At 45.0% G+C, this 19,767-nt stretch overlaps 1 protein-coding gene across 1 annotated transcript; it reads right to left on the bottom strand.

The window, feature by feature from the left end:
• Nucleotides 1-105: 105 nt before the first annotated feature.
• NIT2 (nitrilase family member 2) lies at nt 106-18,983 on the bottom strand. Its single transcript, XM_037058934.1, has 10 exons — nt 18,892-18,983; nt 15,234-15,352; nt 13,598-13,718; nt 12,470-12,558; nt 6,359-6,452; nt 5,781-5,855; nt 4,606-4,684; nt 2,803-2,901; nt 1,880-1,935; nt 106-1,501 (listed from the first exon to the last, which is right to left on the bottom strand). Exons 1-10 carry the CDS (start codon nt 18,917-18,919, stop codon nt 1,410-1,412), a joined length of 852 nt encoding a protein of 283 aa, XP_036914829.1. The 5' UTR covers nt 18,920-18,983; the 3' UTR covers nt 106-1,409.
• Nucleotides 18,984-19,767: the final 784 nt, after the last annotated feature.

Raw genomic sequence — 19,767 nt, 5'->3', positions numbered from 1 at the left:
ATAATGACGGCACAATCACTGTCAAAAACCGTTTGGTAGTGAAACACACGCATAATCCCACCATTTCGCTTCACTCCTAGATATCCAACTCAAGAGAAACGAACAACTTGTACAAGAAGCTTTATTTGTAACAGACAAAACCTGGAAACTCAAATGCTTACCAACAGGTGGAGAGATGACAGTCCATCCACACAACAGACTACTACTCAGCAATAAGAAAGGAGTTACTGATGCATACACACGGGTAAATCTCCAAATGATAATGAAAGACAAAAAGTATATATTGATATAACATGAGTCCATTTTTACATAATTCTATAAAATTCAAACTAATCTACAGTGACAAAGCCAATCAATCAGTTATTGCCTGGGAATAAGAGGAATAGCTATAGGAATTATAAAAGAACACAAGGAAGCGTTTGGAGGTGGTGGGTATGATCATGACCTTGATGAAAGGGGTTTCCTGGATGTATACATGTGTCAGATGGTGCACACATATTCCCTAATCTATGTGTAGAGGTGTCATATTGATAGATGGAACTTGGCCATGGTGGAAGTATTTACACCACAGAAAATCGCAAATGCTGCTACAAAATCAGGATTTTTTCTCAGACAGTTGTTAAACATCTACTAGCTCACTGCTAGCTATAATGTACATAAATAACAACTCACTGGAATCCTTAATTTTTTATTGCGCAAAAGAATTCTGGCTAAAAACTTGCCTTTGGAAGGCAGAATTACTAGGGAGGAAAAAGAAAAAGAAAAAAAAAGAGAGAGACTGTCAGACACTCCAATCAAGAAAAATCTTTTGTGGAGACAGACTTGTTGCCTTGACCAAATGCTGCCAATGCCTCCTCCCACGGGCTCACTGGTGGCACCGTCTTTCCCTAAGGCCGGGAGGGTTTGGGGCTGACCCTCCAGCTCCTTCTTGAAGGCTGCTACAAGGGCTGCCATCTCCTCTAGCAAACACCAAGGCTCCATCACCTTGGCTCCCACAGCTACTCACAGACCAAAAACATAACTGAAGGTACTGCTGGAAAAAGAGTGCCAGCTTCCTACACATGGATTCCAGTTCTAGCAATGAGGTAAGAGGTTTCTGACGCAAATACATTTGTATCAGGTGAATCAACCACCAGAATACCCAAATCTGCTACTTTTACCAGCTGCTTTGAAGCAGCATAAGCATAGAATAAGGTTTAGAGCCATCCCCTTCCCCTTCTGCCCTTCAATGCCAACCTAGTCCTTTTTGACTCTTTAACATGGTATGGAGAGTACCAGTGTGCTGAAGTTGCTCATCGTAACACAGAGTTCCCAGATAGAAAAAGGATCTCCAATAAAAAATTCAGCAGGAAACTGATCATGTTGCAGAAACACATCTTCCTATTTTGTGGCACATTGGAAACATAATCTTAGGGCTTTTTTGCCTCCACTGCATAGAGGTCTGATCGCTTCTGGTTAGAAATGGGAATTTGCTGCCGTATTTCAGCCACTTTCTTCAGGTCTGCAAAAACAGGAAAGTTTACTATTAATAACATGAAACTTTTCACTAATCAAAGGGACTGTTTTCCCCAAACAGCACAAAAACCACCAGAGCCTCCACAAGTAACCTAGTAACACAGGCCTTGCAGAAAGGCAGAGGGCTGGGCATGGCCCCTGGAGTCATTTGGAACCAAACCAAAAAAACCCAAGTTGAACTATAACCCTCTGGACCCAACCAAAGAACCAAAGATAAATCAAGGACAAATGGAGATTGTGTATGGGAGGAGGGGACAGGGGGACAAAGGAACCCCTCCAGGTGACAGGGGCTGCACCAGCTATGGAATCTGGCCTCAGAGCACTGGGGGCACCAGGGGCCTCATCTGTGCTGGGCAGATCTTACCTATGTCTGCATACACGATCGTTTCTCCAGTGCCAGCTTTGGCCAGGACCTCCCCCCTGGAAGAGAGAATAAGTGGATTTGCTGATGTTTGCTGATATTCAAAACCTCTCTGTTTTTCTTCCCCGTCTAACAGGCCAAAGGAGAAGGAATCTGAGATTTCTTCAGATTGCTAGGGATATAAACTCCTGTTCTACCATGTAATTGGCTGCGTGGCCTTGGGCCAAGTCATTTGTAATCTCCACTTATGAAGTGGGAAATAAGAGCTGTTAAGACTTAGTAAGAAACCCACGGAGTATGTTTTCTAAACTGCAGATTCCTAGTTTCTTATTCTATGACATACACATCCGGGACCAGAGCCACCTATCACCAACAGGAAGTGCTCTCGCTACCCCCTCATGAGTGCATGTCAACAGGAACCTCTATGAGGGTGATCTGGCTCTGCTTCTTCCCACCTCCCAAGGCTGCTCCCCAACCCTGGGATGGTGAGGCAGGGCCTGAGCACAGCCCAGATCTGCGGCACCTCTGGCCTTGTGCCTGTGATCCCTGTATCACTATGTCAATGGTCTTTAGTTTTTGAAGGCAAGGCTTCAACCTGTGGGGTCTGGGGGTAGCATACCCTGGCAGGAGCCTCACAGCTGGAACCAGCAATACTCCTTCATAAATCTGGGGAAAGGCCGATCTAGAAAACTATTTCCAGAGCTGAATCTCTGGCCCAAAGCAGGACCTCAAACACATATCTAGTGAAATCCAGTCTCTCCAAAGCAAAAGATAAGCTTCACTCACAGAGAGATGGAGACCTGGCAGGCATGTGGGGCTATGGGGGTGTGTGAGGGGCAGGGCCAGCCCCAAATCGGACAACCCGCCTGCCCAAGTGCCAGCTCTCTTAAGCTCCTAGTAAGCCTGTCCCTGCTTAGGCAACTCACCAAGGATTCACGACAGTGCTGTGTCCCCAGGCAACATAGGAGGCTTTGTCATCTCGGGCAGGAGATGCCGTGGCTACATACACCTGATTGTCAACAGCCCTGTAGTCAGTGGACAGAAAACACGTAAATCATACATCGTAGACCTGAGATATTTTCCGATCCTAGGTGTACCAACCCTCCTTTTAAAAACCCGGACAGGACAGGCTGGCTCAGATACAAAAGGGAACACCCAGGGCTGTGGAACCCTCTCTTCAAAAATTGTCTCATCACTTAATCCAGTTCTTGGAGGCAATTTCCGCCATCAGGGGACATCTGCCCGTGTCTGGAGACCTTTCTGACTGTCACAACTAGTGGGATGCTATTGGCATCTCATGGGTGGAGGCCACAGATGCTGCTAAACATTCCATGCACAGGACACTCCCATGACAAAAAATTGCCCAGTTCAAAATGTTAATACTGCAACAGATGCGAGACCCTGGCCTGAGCCAACCAACACAGAAGAGCTGCTCTGGTTAATGCCAGTCAAGGCGGCTAGAGACAGGGGGTCGGCCAGGGACGGGGGGCCAGGGGAAGCAATACACCTGAAAGGGCTGCAGGGCACTTCCATGCCCATGGGGCAGCCCCTCATGTCAGGTTAGATCAGAAGTCAGGTGGGGGCCTGGGCACATCCAGCCACCTCACCTGGGAGGCATGTGGGGCTATGGGATCAATCAATTGGTCCATACCTAGTCGTTCCAGTCTCTCCCAAGCTTGCCCTGCTTCGACAAGACTGCACTGATGAACACCCATGGGATCGGACACCCCATCCTCTGCCATGCCACCAGGCAGACACCTCTACATCCCCCTCCAGTCGGAGTTACCATCAACTCCAAGAGGGACAACCGTGAATACTGACTGGGAAGGAGCACAGGGGAGTGTTCTGGGGACCAGAAATGTTCTGTGCAGTAACCTTGGTCATAGGTGGTAAATATGTAAACACTCATAGATCTGTATACTTAAAATCTGAACACTTTCCTGTTAAGTATATTACACCTCAATTTAAAAAGCATTTAATCAAAAACACCATCATCTCTGACCACCACTGCACGGTTTGCAGAGCCCTTTACACACACACAGGGTCATACTGCTCCTCCCGTCCTCGGGACCTCCATCTCTGCTGTCTGCCCTTCGCCTCTCCTCAGCCTTAAGGGACTAAGGAAACAGCAACTGTGACACGCCAGACATGCCTGTGTGGTGCCCATGATGTACAAGTTAGAAGCACAAGGGCTTGTAACAAGGTTCTTGGCGGCTGCTGTGGAAGTTGGGTTGGGATGAGCACCCCAATCTGAGCAGAACAGGGTCAGCTGTGTGAAGACCCCGAATCTCCCCAGGGCTATCAGGCTAAAAAAACCCTGCTTTTCCTTGGCTTCTGGGGCTCTGGACCCCCACACTCCACAGGTCTCTGAGTCTCTATAAAAGTTACTGGCAACTGCCCGAGACACCAGCCCATATCTAATCACAGTAAATGAAACCACTGCCCGCTTGATGGGCTAACCGTTCTTGAAAATGCAAAGATCACAGTCCCCAAAATCTATGAGGTTGATGCTGTGGCTTCTGAAGAGAAGATTCTTAGCAGAAGCCTTCCCTTTGGGCTGAAAGATGGAAACATTCATCTTTTCGAAATGCATCTGGATGCTGCTGTGACATCCTGAGTCACAGGCACCATTCCGTATCAGGAAGGTTGGTACTGCCACCAAAGTGAAACCTTTCCACAAAGAAACACTGAGATGCCCAAAGGTGTGTCTGTCTGACATACTTTCTTACCGGCCTCGCTGAAGCAACTCCCAGTGGGCTGGTCCAGTGGTCAAATTAAAAGCTCCAGGATATACCAACAGCTGGCAGCCTTGGGGAGAGAAAGGCTGAAGTGCCAACGCAAAGAACACCCAACCACACCAGTCCCTCCCTTTGTTCTCCACCCAGTGGGACCAAACTCCAACTCCCTCAAGCATGAAAAGATGTTGGCCAAATCAGACAGCATCAGCAGCGTTAAGTTACGGCTTTGAATTCCTTTAGAGACACTCACATAACACACACAAACACACTAGAGAAGTGGTATTGATAACCAAAACCACAACATGTGACTTTGCTTTAAAAAAACAAGTGGAGAACTGTCACTGAAATTCCTCTCAGCACCACATGGTCAGCTCTGCAGGGCCGAGGACGATGGCCTGTAATGGTTTTCAGTTGACATGAAGGGCGGAGCAGGTGCTTCCGTGCCCACTGCCAGGACTCTACAGACACTCAGGGCCCACGCGCCTCCACCTCTCGCTGAGCAGTCGCACCGCCTACGTCCACTTCACTGTATGAAGTGACGGCTGATTCAGAACCAAAGCAGCCCTGCCAGTCTACTAGGGATGCTAATTATTTACTGACTACCGTGCAGGGACCTTTAGCTCCGTAATCTTCACCCCGTCCCTGTGAGAACAGCGAGGCCCACACTGCTCTAGAGAGTAAATAATTCACCCAAAGCACCATGCCCATTAGGAGAGGAGTTGGAACCAGAACCCAGCCCTTCTGACTTGGTTTGGTGCTCTTCCGGGATGGTAGGACACCTTTTCTCTGGGCCAAAATGTCTGTCACTACATTTCTACTGTACCCAACATCTAGGATCACTGAATAGTGAAATCTATGAGGCAAATCCAGGTCTTCGTTTCTACCAAGTGACTCTTTCCAAATACAGTAACAGGAATGGCCTGAGGGAGGAGTAGATGTTTAAAGAGTCTGTCTCCTGCCTTAGCTGCCCAGTGTGTTAAGGCACAACCTCTGAAAAACCACACTGTCCACACGCAGCAGAAGTCTGAGAAGGTAAAAGGGCAGGGGGTGGACAAATTAAGACCTCTCCTCCAGTGTTTCCAACGAAGGGCGCTCTCTGCCCACAAAGACCAGCCCAGACTCACACCTCCAAGCACCCACACAGCACAAATACAGTGCTGCCTCACCTCTCTGTGTGTAGATCTGTGCCAGCTCCGCGAAGCGCATGTCATAGCAGATGCCCAGGCCCACTCTGCAGTAAGCTGCTCACAAACAGAAAACGCACAGATGAAAAGCTAACCCGCAGCACGGTGAGGCAGGGTAAAGCCTCCTGATGTCATGATCACAAATCATGGGGGGGATACAGTAACACAGGGCCCACAGAGGGAGAAATCTCCAAGCTTATTTCTGCTTGGACTTTACCTCATACATCACTGACATCAGCCGAGCAGAAGTAAGAAATTTATTCTAACCGAATGCTTATGACCTAAGTGAGAAGTGTCCAGCAAGGCCTGGCAGGTGCACTCTGGAAGCCATCCTACTAACAGGAGGCTGTGATCCAATGGAAGGGCAAAATCACGCCAAACTCTTGGTTCTCCATTCGGCCTGCCCTTTCTAGATCTCCAACCACTCTCTGGCCTTCTCACTTCTGGTCTTTCAGTCAGGTTGTATGGAGAAATTAAAGAGGGACATAAGAAAGAAACGAAGGAATACCTGTTCCTCTTCACTGGGACTGCTAAAAGAAATGGACTTATCTGGTACGTACGAGTCTCAAAGGTCGAGAAACTATCACCAGGACTCAGTGTTTTAGATTCTTGAAATGTGATTTTCCCAGGAACATCAATGTCAAACAGATGGAGCTGCATCACAAAGAAGGGCTTTGGTTACCTCTTTTGCAGTGGGGTTCACGGCAATAACTACAAACATCCTCCCATGGCCAGACGTGGGGCGTGATCCAAAATCAACTGTTCGATCAGCACCCTCAATAGCCCACAACCCACCCACAAGCTGACACTTTATCAAAATGAATTCCAACATGTCATGTTGCAATTTCACGACCCTTCTTTCCTAGGTGATGTACAAATCAATGTCCAGGTTTCTTATGGGAAGCAATAACGTGTTGTTTTTTTAACTCAATGAAGATGCTAAATGAAGACTCCTCAAATCAGAATCAAACTGACACACTGGCAAGAGAGGTGGAGCATGGATGAACGATTAAAAAAATAGGTCAAATTTAGTCCTGGCTGGTGTGGCTCAGTGGACTGAGCACCAGCCTACAACTCAAAAGGTCACAGGTTTGATTCCCAGTCAGGGCACATGTCTGGGTTGCGGGCTGGGTTCCCTAGCTGGGAGCACATGAGAGGCAACCGACTGATATATCTCTCCCTCTCTTTCTCCCTTCCTTCCCCTCTCTCTAAAAAGTAAGTAAAATCTTATTAAAATTTTAAAGAAATAAAAATAGGTAAAATTTTGCAAACCAAATGCAGCAATTTATAAAAAGAGTAACACCCCTTCCAAATTGAATTCTGATTTATCACACCAACAAAATAAAGGAGAAAAGTCACATGAGCATCATAAGAGATATGTAATGAGCATTTGGCAAACTTCTACATCTATTCTTATTTTATTTTTATTTTTTTAATTTTTTTAATATCATTTTTTTATTTAATTCTTGTTCAAGTACAGGTTTCTATTCTTATTTTAAAAACAAAAAAGAAAACCTCTTCCAGGAAAGGAATTTCTTTAATCTGATAAAAAGTATCTACAAAAACACTACAACTCTTTACCTCATGTTAATATCCTAGAGCCTTCGCCGACTGAGATCAGGCACAAACCAAGGACACCTGCCACCCAACACTCTGCCAGAGGCCGTGGCCACGGCAACCAGGCAACAGAAAGGAAGTATACGGATTAGGAAGAAAAAATTAAATCTGTCATTATTCTCAGATGATATCATTGTGTACCTAGAAACTCCAAAGGAAAACTACGGATGAATTATTAGAATTAATGAGTGAATTTAGCAAGGTTACTATGCATATGGAAGGTCAGTATTTTTATAATTAGTTGTACTTCTCCATATACTAGTAAGAGACAGAAAATGACAGGACATAAACAAACCACCCATGAAGAATAAACCTAGCAAATGATATGACTATATCAAAAAACCATAAAAAACGTGAAATTTTCAAAAGCCTAAAAGTGCACATCGTGGACCCACATGCACTTCAGATGATGGAGTTAACAGCTCAATGCTGGCTCCTCTTCCACTAATGGCTGAGTGGCTCCTATCAGGCCCATTAACTTTCTCATAAGTATGAACTCCGGACAAAATAAAAAGCAAAGCACTGGACCAAATGACCAAAATTAGAGAAAACCTGAAGGGAAGTCAACACTTGGAAGAAGGGAGCAGCACCGGGTAGGTTTCCTATTTGATGGCTGCTTTCAATTGGAAGCAAGGCCCCGGGCCTTGCCAGGAGCAGTGGGGAAACTACCCACAACCAGACTGGCCTGAAGAACCAGAAGACAGCTTCACAGCCGCAGGAAAGTGAGGGGGCAAATCCTGAAAACGATAAAGCCAAAGCCAAAGAGCACTAAGTTGTACAAACAAAACCTGCCCACACCTCTGGCTAACCACTGAAGTAAAGATGTGTGAGGCAGACTCCAAGCAGCCCAGCTGAACAGTCTGGACAGAACAGCAGCTGAGGTTGCTGTCCACCTCACAAAAAAGAATTTGGGGTCTGAGTACAGCCAAGTTAACTACTGTACTTACAAAAACAAAAAATTTAAGCACTTTTCAAAGAAATATAATAGAAGCTAGAATCTCAAGAACATAGCATCTAAATGTACAATCCAGAATTACTATGCACACAAGGCAACAGGAAGATACAACCTAAACTCTAAAGAAAAGGCAATCAGTGGAGCAGACAGACCCCAGCACAACCAGATGTGGCAATACCAAAGACTTTAAAGGAGCTCAAGGGAATGAAGAACTTGCTCTTGATGAGTTAAACAAATAAAAATAACGGTAGAGAAATACAAGCTATAAAAAAGAACCAAAAGAAAAATTTAGAATTGAAAAAATCAGTATCTGAAATTTTTTTAAATTTCACTCATTTGGTTTATAGGAGATTGGAGATAACAAATGAAAGACTCAGTGAACTTGGAGGCAGATCAGTGAAAATTGCCCAATTTGAAGAAGAGAGAAAAAGGGTTGGAAAAATAAAAACAAAGAACGAAAGCCTTGTTGACCTGGTTTGGAGGAACAGTATCAACACTGGAACCCTGAAGAGAATGGGGGAGAAAATGTTTAATAAAATAATGCCCCCCAATTTCCCACATGTGGTAAAAGACTTACACGTGCAGATTCAAGAAGCACAAAGCAAGGCAAATACAAAGAAAATCATGTAGGCACATTAGAAAAAAATATTAACAACTGGAATTTACAAAGAATAGATCTGGAAGGCAGACAGATAAAAACATAAATTACATACAGAAAACAATAATACAAATTACCACTGACTTTTCATCAGGGGAAAAAAAAGAAAAAAGAAGCTAGAAAATAAGTGAATAACATCCCTCAAACTGCTGGGGGGCGGGAAACTGTCCACACAGAACTCTATTCCAAAACATTTGTCAAGAATTAAGGTGTACTAAAGATATGTTCATAAACAACTAAGAAAATGCACAGTTATCAGATCCTCACTACAAAAAAGCTAGGGGAGGTCCTTCTGTTTGAAGGATCAAACTCCAGATAGACCTAGGATCTTCAGGAAGAAAAGATAAATACCACAAAGGAGAAATATGTAAGTAAACATAAGAAACTTTCTCTTCATTTCTTTAAAATGCATGCTACTTAAAAAATAAGGGTCTTATGGGATTTACAATGTATTGTAAATTGCAGATGCAATGTGTGTGTCAACTATAGTACAAAAATGGGAAGGAGATAGGAAATTTCATATGAAGTAGTATAACATTAACTCAAGTAGACTGTGATAAGGATGCAAATTGTAATGTCTAGAGCAACAACTTTAAAAAAAGCACAGAGGCATAATTTAAAAGCCAATAAATTAAAATGAAATTCTAAAAAATACTCAACCCCAAAGAATGCAAAAAAGAGAAACAAAGGAAAAAACAGTAAAATATCTACATGCTTAATATATTAATATGCTTAAAATATCAATAATTATATTAACCATAAATGGAGTAACCATTTCAGTTAAAAAGCAGATACTGTCAGAATGAGTAAAAAAAGCAAAACCCAACTACAGACTTCCGGCCAAGATGGAGGTGTAAGTAGAAACACTGTGCCTCCTCGCGCAACCAAAATTAAGGACAGCAAAGATTTAGAAACAAAAACACAACCAGAACAGACAGAAAACTGAACTGTATGGAAGTCCGACAACCATTCAACCAGACCGGTAAGAGGGATGGAGCCCAGTGGAGAGGGATTGCAGCAAGAAAAGGTGGTGGTTGCCAGACCCAGGAGCACAGGTGGCTCAGGGCTAGCAGACCCCCGGTGTGGGGAAGAAACAAGCAGAGCTTAAAAGGTGGTTGGCTGACCACAGTCACACATTCGTGCACAGACAAACCAGGCAAAAACGAGCAGTTGAGACAGACCATGCAACTCAGGGCCCCAGCAACGGGAAATAAGCCTAAAAGCACCTATTGAAAAGGTGCTGGGAGAGACTCCCAGCCTCACAGGAGAGTTGGAGAGACCCAGCGAACAGGGTCGTAGAATGTACACAAACCAACCCACCAGGGAACCAGCACCAGAAGGGCTCAATTTGCGTGTGGGAAACAGCAGAGGGGACCGAAATCCAAAAGAGAGCAGAGCATCTGCTCCCTCTCTGACCCTACCCCCACATAAAGCATCACAACCCAGAGACTGAGTTGCCCCACCCTGGTGAACACCTAAGGGTACACCCCTCATACATAATTGGTGTGAAAAGAACAAAACATTATGGCTCAAACAGAAGAACAGCTCAAAGCCCAAGAGTCAATACTTCTAAGCAACCAAGAGATAGCCAACCTATCAGATGCACAGTTCAAAATACTGATGATCAGGATGCTCACACAACTGGTTGACTTTGGTCACAAATTAGATGAAAAAATGAAGGCTATATTAAGTGAAATGAAGGAAAATGCAGAGAACCAATAGTGATGGAAAGAAAACTGGGACTCAGATCAATGGAGTGGACCAGAAGAAAGGAACATCCAAACAGAAAAGAATGAAGAAACAAGAATTCAAAAAAATTTGAGGAGAGGCTTAGGAACCTTCAGGACATTTTAAATGTTCCAACATCCAAATTATAAGGGTACCAGAGGGGAAGAAGAAGAGCAATAAGTGGGAAACTTATTTGAACAAGTAATAAAGGAGAACTTCCCCAGTCTGGCAAAGGAAATAGATTTCCAGGAAGTACAGGAAGCTTAGAGAGTCCCAAAGAAGGTGGACCCAAGAACGAACACACCAAGGCACATCATCATCACATTAGCCAGGATGAAAATGAAGGAGAGAATTCTAGAAGCAGCAAGAGATAAGGGGACAATCACCTACAAAGTTTTCCTCAGACTGTCAGCAGATTTCTCAAAAGAGACCTTACAGGCAAGAAGGGGCTGGAAAGAAGTATTCCAAGTCATTAAATGCAAGGACCTCCATCCAAGATTGCTCTATCCAGCAAGGCTTTCATTTAGAATGGGAGGGCAGATAAAGTGCTTCTCAGATAAGGTCAAATTCAAGGAGTGCATCATCACCAAGCCCTTATTATATGAAATGCTAAAGGGACTTTATCTATGAAAAAGGAGTTAAAAAATATGAACAGTGAAAGGACAGCAAACTCAGTTATTAACAACCACATCTAAAACAATAGCAAACTAAGCAGACAGCTAGATCAGGAGCAGAACCATAGAAATGGAGATCACATGGAGGGTTAGCAACAGGGGAGTGGGAGGACGAGAAGGGGGGAGAAGGTACAGAAAACAAGCAGCATAGACGGTGGGGAGAAAATAGACAGGGGGAGGGCAAGAGGAGCATGGGAAATGTAGAAACCAAAGAACTTATGACACATGGACATGAACTAAAGGGGAGGAAGGAATGTGCGGGGAGGGGTGTGGAGGGGAATGAAGGGGTGAAATAGGACAACTGTAATGGCATAAGCAATAAAATATATTTTTAAAAAACAACTATATTCTGTCTTCAAACTTTAAATGTAAAGACACATGTAGTTTGAAAATACGAGATTAAAGAAAGATGCACCATACAAAAAGTAAATATAAGAGTGGCTATAGTATTATCAAAGATAAAATAAAGTTCAAGACCAAGAGTATTACAAGTAAAAAAAAAAAAAACCAGATGCTTCATAACAGTAAAAGGATCAACTTACCAAGACAACCTAAAGATCCTAAATGTACATGCATTTACTACTGCAAAGATGCCAACGTCCCCAAAGCGATCTCTATATATCCATGCAATCCTAAATAAGACCTGCAGGTTTCCCTTTGCTGAAGTTGACAGGCTGAGTCTAAAATTTATACCCAAGTGCCAAAAGCCAAGAACAGCCACTTGTGCCATCCAGTGAAAATGCCTGATGTATGTACAACAGGAGAGCGGACTATGGGAATTCATAGTAAAGTCTCAAGAAGCAATGAGACTTGCCACCTTCCCTACTAACCTATTTTTTCCCATCCTCACCCAAGGACATGCTTATTGATTTTGGAGAGAGGAAGAGAAGCAACAACCTGCTGCTTCTCATATGTGCCCCCACCAGAGACTGAACCAGGAACCTAGGCATGTGCCTTGACCTGGAATCGAACCGTGACTTTTCAGGTTACTGGATGATGCTCCAAGCGAGTGAGCCACACTGCCCAGGGCCCAGCTTACCTTTCTGTGCTTTACCAGTAAAGTGCCATCAGGATCAAACACAGGGCAGGTGTTATATAATTTCCCAGAGTCTTCTTCAGGAATGGAACCTTTCATTGAGAGGAGAAACACACAGGCACAGAAAACATCCTGAAAAAAGCATTCTTTTGGAACTGGACAAAGGCTTGATAAAATGTCACTTGGTTCCACCCATAAAGCTTACTATCTTCTAAGCGTCACTTAATCAATCAGTTGTTTTCCTTCTTGAATACAATCTTTCAGAGATAAACTCCAGAGTGTAGATGAAATATAATTTGGTCAAATGCTAAAGACAGGATTCAAAAATATCCAGACTGTTTCTGAATTCAGCTCAGACCTTGAGCAACATTTACGATGATGTGAACCATCGAAGCAACATAGGGAATTCACCGTTGTGCAACTTAAACCCACCAGACCCTCCTGCAACACAGCTGCACCGTGAAAAGCCTCCGGGTGGGAATGTGAGTCCCAAGTCCTCCCACCACTGAACGTACTCTAGTTCCTGCTTCTGTCTCTTCTTGCCATGCCTTCAATTCTCCACTTCTTAGTCATTTCTAATTCTTATATAGCAAGGTACAGAACTACTTTTGTTTGCTGTATTTATTAAACAGTTTTACTGTACTGATTTTTTTTATTTGAGCAAATAGAACATTTTAAAATTTATCACAAAACCACATAAAGCTACTTTGTTCATAGCTCTTTAAGAAAAAGATTTTAAACCCACATTTGTATAATGAAAGACACTCAGCTATGGCTTATCTTTCCACATTTCCACCTGCCCCTTTCTCCCCTGTCCTTCTGCAGGGAAAATCACCATTATCAGTTTGGTGTGTGTCCTTCTACAATACCGACTCTGTGTTACATACACAACTACACACAAATGCCAATAACCTTTTGTGCGGGGATTAATCTGAATGGGAATACCTGTTTATATCTTGAACTTGCACTTCTTCCACTTAACAGTGTGTTTCTGAAGAGCTCTCTACTACATACAAATCTACCTCGTTCTTTTCAATGGATAATTTGTACTCCACTGTTTAAATGTAACAACAAAAAATATTCGTATGTTTTTAATGTTTAGGCCATTATACCTTGACAGTAGGAAGTTACCTCCAATGAGATATATGCTGCATTCCTTTGCTACTTCAGAAAGCTTCTGTGTGGATTCACCAGGAATTTTCTCTGCGTATTCGGGAAAATAGTCTGTGCCATATGGAGAATTAAAGCATTCCTAGAATAATGTTTACAGAGAAGAAGGGAAAAGAATCAAAGCACCCAACCCATTTTAAAGCTCTGCTGTAAGAAGACACAGCTGCTGCTTCCAGCTCAGCTCTCAAAGGGGTGAACACAGCTGGTAAAACAAAGAACACTGACATCCCAGACCCTGTAGCCACTGAAGGATTCAGCAGCTGGCTCCCATGGGGCTACAGGGAACTCGTGTGCTCAACCACATCCTGGTCACCTTGGCAGAAGGCTGGAACTGTCTTGGAACTGTCTCTCCCTCCAGTCTGCAGGAGAGCTATGCACTCCCAGGGCACCCAGGCCCCACTACAACTGGGCTTCCTCGCAGCACTTTGGGCATTAGGATGCACCCAAACGTTCAGAATTATAAGCCTGTGAAAGCCACAGAAGTTAAAAACATTTCCTCATCTGTAAAACGAACTGTTTCTAAGCTCCTGCAAAATCTCTTATTCCCCAGGGTTTGTCTGTCTTCAACAGCTCTGTGATAAAAGAGCAAGAACGACTAGACTTTGACCCCAATCATTTGTTTCACATTCATCGAGATCATCTGTATACCACATGCTGTGCCAGGAAACTCCAGCCTGAGGATCACCAGCTTGAACAAAACACACGTCAGACAGAGGGGCACGTGCTGAATTCAAGTGCTCTCACGCCTGGTCTGGAGACTGATCTCTGGCAACTTAACCAACAAGAGACCAAGTGTTGGTACAAGTATGGCAAGCCCCACGACTGGGGCAGTAACAAGGCTGGATTAACATTAACATCTCTAGCTCCCTTGTTACATTCCTACCCACTAGCCACATCTGTGATGGCCTGGAGCCTAAAATATAAGGTGGCCCTGAAAATTCTCCAGCCAATCTAAGCACAGTTTGCAGAGGGCTGCCTCCTCCCCACGGAGAGCGGGGGAGGGGCTGTCCAGAACAGTGCCCCAGTGGACCCTCTGCCCAGGGAAGAAGCCAGTAGATGCAGGCCCTGCCATGGGCAGGGTCCTCCTCTGGAGCTAACACCCTACTTGCTGACAAACAAATGTGGTGCAACCTTCAGCGGGCTCTGTTTTAAAAGACATCACCTAGGAATGAGACGCAGAGTCCTACTCGCTTGAGGAAGATACCGAAAGCTTCCTAAATGTGTTTAACAAGTTTCAGTTTTCAACAATTATTTTAAAATGCTGGAGGCTTAGTTCTAAAATCAATACTTCCTGGTCCTGTGAAGAGCTATACAACGAAAGAAGGGAGGTATCAGAGGTAAAGTCTACTTTAGCTTTAGGCAAGCCCTTTAACCTACTAGAGTTCTGAACAAAGTAGGCTGATCCTCAAGTCAAAGTCCTATAACATGACGGCATGTCCCATCCCAAAGGCCCCTGCAAGGGGCCATCTTCCAGGCAAACATGGACAATCAGGTCCCAAAGACCTTGCTGGACTCCAGACAGAGGAAAACCAGAGCTAGAGACACTATTCTGCTGAGCCAACAGTTCCCAGAAAGGGCAGGCTGCCTCCATACTTACTGGCAAACAAACTATCTTTGCTCCTTGTGTGGCTGCCTTCCGGACAAGGCCACAGGCTCGAGTGAGATTATCTGACTTGATTGAAGAAACCTGAAGCTGGACGAGGGCCAAGCGGAAAGCTGAGGATGAAGAGAAAACAGTTGTTAGGAGATTGGACTGCTCAATCAGAACAGCAGTTCTCAACGCGAGAGCAATTTTGCCTCCCAGGACATCTGGCAGTGTTGGGAGACATTTTTGATTGTCACAAGTGGTGGGTGCTACTGGCACCTGTTGGGAAGAGGTCAGAGACCCTGCTAAACATGCTGAAATATACAGAGCACTCCTTCACAACAAATTATCTGGCCCCAAATGTCAAAAAGGATGATGTTGAGACTCTGAGATAAAGCAACAGCCAAGGGCAAAGCCCCATGCCCAGCACAACAACCCAAAGTGAAGTAGGCAGGCCTGGCTTTTTACACAAGTGAGAAAATGACTGGAAGGAAAACAACTAGGTTCCAATACAGAACTACTCCTGACAACTAGGTATGGACACAGAATTATTCCTTACTATTTGACCTTGGGCCTCAGGCCTACCCTGATGCAGGTAACTGAGTGCATGCCAGCGCAGAAGGTGAAATCCCATGTGACTGGGGCAGTGTGTCCAGGGTAGACGCCTGTCTCAAGCTCCCCATTACCCACTGGGACACGATGACTAAGTCTAGTTGCCAGCAGAAAGGGGAGTGTGGCAGCTGGTGAGCACCTGTGAGGGTCTACACTCACCCGATGCATATCTCTGTGCCCAAAGGACACAATACTACGTACAAGTAAAAAACACCATAAGACATTGAGATGCTGAGGAAGGAAACCTCAGCAGCACTTCTTCCTCCCATCTAAACAAGGGGCCCCACGTTTTTATTGGGGACTGGATCCCATAAATTATGTAGCCAGCTCTGCCAACAAGATCTGTTGTCAGCCTTGGGGCAAGGAGCTGAGGCTTAGTCCTTCCTTGAGGTAGGAGCTACACCCTACATTTGCTCTTCCTACATTCCTGAGAGTTCACTTTGGCTTTTATAGTAATCACTTTTTACTGGTTAATAATTCTTTCATATATTTATTTATTTTCTTGAGAGAGGAGAAGAGAGGGAGAGAAAGAGATGAAGAGACACATCTATGGGTTCCCTTCCATATGCACTCTGACTGGGAACTGAACCGCCAACCTAAGCAGGTGCCCTGACCAGGAATCGAACCTGCGACCTTCTGGTGTACACTCCAGAGGAAGTGTCTCCAGAGTGTCTCCAGGGGGTCTCCAGAGGAAGATACTCCAACCAACTAAGCCACACCAGCCAGGGCATACTGGTTAATGAATCTTCATATAAAACACTCCCTGTCCAAGTGACTGGTGTGGTCTCTGTGTCCTACGGGGACATTGATTGATACAGTTTTTGCTCATGGCTTGAGGGGAGACTGCACTAGATCCAAAGCATGTTGTAACCTCCAAAACTGTGAAGTTCAGGAATTAGCAGTAATGTCCTGCCTTCCCTACCCTACCTCTGCTCTACAGTCTGAAAACCCCACCGTTACAGCGCTCTCACTCTGGACTTCTCCTGTAACCGCAAATGTTCCTAGAAGAGACAACGCTGACAAACCTGGCTTTTGATGATGGCCTGTTTGGCTCAGGGTTAAACCTAAAAGGAAAATGCAGATGTCCCATTCCTTGGTTTATTCTAAATACAGTGAGAAGAGCTAAATTTAATCCTGAATGCAGTTAAACAGTCTCAGAATTTTCATGAAAACAAAGGAAATTAAAATGGGGAACAAAAGCTGGGATTACTTTGGGATAAACAGGTATATTGAGAATATGACCAGAACATCACACAGACCCACTTAGGTCTCCACTGTAACTCAGAAGCTGGGCTTTGTCTCTGCTTCAGAGAGGCGGAAAGAGGACATCCACATGCCTATTACTGATTGGCTTCCTCTTTCCTGGCCCACTCAAAAAGGCAGCTGCCTTGAATTAGGCCTGGGATTGCTGGACATTCTGCAAATCACCCACTCGAAAGAGGGACTGCAGCAGGAAAATGTCATCATTGGGGAGTACTAGTCACCCCATCTCCTCAACTGTAAAATGAAAATACAATGATTTTTGTAGATCGTGGCTGCCTTAATAGTCATCACAGTCTGACAGTGAAGGACTTACCCAGGAGGAAAGAAAAGAATAAAATATAGTAAGTGCAAGGACCAACATGGGAACAACATAAGGACTATGCCAGGTCCTTTACAGATATAAGCCTATGTGAGGTTTCATTAACACTACTTTGTAAATGAGGCAACAAGGGGCTTGCAGAAAGCTGCACAAAGACAGTGGTGGCAAAGCAACAATCCCAAATTGGAAACTGTGAAGCAGGATAGGCACCTAGTTTGTTAGTTTGGGGTTTTTTTTGGGGGGTGGGGTTTTTTTGAGGGGGTGGGGGTCAAGTACATTAAAAACACTCCTCAAGGAAGATCCACAGCATTAAGAACCACAACTCTCAAGTTCATCAGCCTCTGTCATGCCCGGCCTCTTCAAAGATACCAGTCACATCCAGAGGAAGGTGTGTAAAAGGACTTCTATATCAAACCTGAACAATCATTCAGCCACCAATTTGCACCACACTCTAGGATGAAATGGAAAAAAAAAAACCCCAAAGTGAATTTTCACAAATCTCATGTCATGGGAGCCTCACAAGACTCCCATGCAGAGGCAGTTTATGTCCGTTTTACAGGTCAAAGAACTAAGGTCCAGAGACATTAAATGACTTGTTGATGTGGAAAGACACTGAGCCCAGACTAATAATCAGGTCTCCAGACTAAATCCAGAGCACTCCACTGCCTCACGTGAGAGAATCTGGCACAGGCCTGGGGGAAACTCACCCCTGGGGCTGATCCAGGATGGGGGTGTGTAACCAACTTGTTAATACTCAACCTTAAAGCTCAAGGTCCAGATGCAGAAACTACCATCAGTTTTTTGCTCAGGAGAGGAGGGCATTCTCCGTGGGGAGGGGGGTGGTGCAATGAGGAGCGAATGATCCAGTCCTCTTACAACACAGAGCCCAAATCAAGAAAAGTTAAGTTCTTCGGTTTCACGTGATAGGACTCAAGGCACAAATAAACCGAAGTTCAAAAGTCAATCTTAGGTGAAGAGTGTGAAAGCAACCCCAGTTGACAGTTCCGCTTCTAGTGCAAAACCTAAGCGTCCACGAATCGCGCGGGGCAGAGGCTCTCAGACTTGAAGTATCATAACCACCATAATTACAGAAGGCTTTACTGAAAGTGCAGTCTTTGGAGGGGCGGGACTTGCATTTTACATGAACACCTGCCCGCTCCTGCGCAGGTGAATTTGTGGTAGGTAGCTCTGCAACTCATCTACAAGAACTACCTTACGCGACCCAGGAGTCCAGCTGGCAACAAGGCGCGGCCCCTCGGCTTCCGCAGCTCCGCCGGCGCCCCAGGAAAACTGGAATCCCCGCGAGTGCTCTGGCCCGCGCTCCGCGGCCGCCTCTCGCCCCACTCGCCCACGTCCGGAGGTCCTCGGGCACCAGGTCTGGGCAGGCCGAGGACTGTGCAGCGTCACCCCCGCTGCCCCACACAGGCTCTGCACCCGAAGCCTCCCCTCCGGCCCCAGCGCCGCAGCGCTACTCACTGGCCATGGCTCTCCCTGGAAGCACCATGTGCGGAATCGCTACAGCTGAGGCCTCCAGGCCAACGGAAGCTGTACCGTAGGGGACGCGGGGAGAAGGGGGTAAATCCGGGTCGGAAGGGGGGCGCGGCATCCTAGGCTCCGCCTCCGCCCCGCCTCCGGCCCCTCCCGCCGCAGTGGGATGGGTTTCTTGCTGTACGGCAGAAGGCGATCGCCCGCCGTGGGAGCTTTAACGGGCCAGCGAGAAACCGCTGACTGCAGTCCAGAAAAACGAACGCCTCGAAAAACAAACGGACAAAGAAAGGGCGACCTGAATCAGGGTGGCGTCTGATAAATGTTTAACAACCGACCTCTCCAATTCCCCGCGAAAGGTCTGACTGTGTTGTTGGTTGGATTAGTACTGTGACTTGGGGTAATACCAAGTGATGAGTGCCTGGGGCTATTTGAACAAGTCACTGTGACCGGGTTGGTCAATTTTCCAGGTTGGTGTCGGCACTCAAGGCGTCAGTGGGATCTGCCTAATGAGGCTGCTGTGTAATGAAAGAGGGGAAAATAGAAATTGAGGGTTCAAACTCAATGTCCTCAACAATTCAGTCCTCTAATGTACTGAAATCTAATGTACTGATAATGGTTTTACAATTTTTACATTTATACCTACTAATCAGGATTGCTTTTTGGTTTTTATGTTTTGTTTGTGCTTTTGTCGAATTTGGGGATCAAAAATTATAGAACAAATACAAACCTGCTATTCTTTTCAGTGCTCTGTAATAGTTTAGGTTATATTGAAATGGACCCCAGTTTTTAAAATGAGACTGTAAAAACATTTTAAGACAATTAGGGACATTTAAATATGGGCTGGATATTTGATGCTTCAATGAA

This window comes from Sturnira hondurensis, unplaced genomic scaffold, assembly GCF_014824575.4.
Source record: "Sturnira hondurensis isolate 20B ecotype Veracruz unplaced genomic scaffold, ASM1482457v3 Scaffold0010428, whole genome shotgun sequence".
Lineage (NCBI taxonomy): Eukaryota > Metazoa > Chordata > Mammalia > Chiroptera > Phyllostomidae > Sturnira > Sturnira hondurensis.
This window is presented reverse-complemented; position numbering and strand designations above follow the sequence as displayed.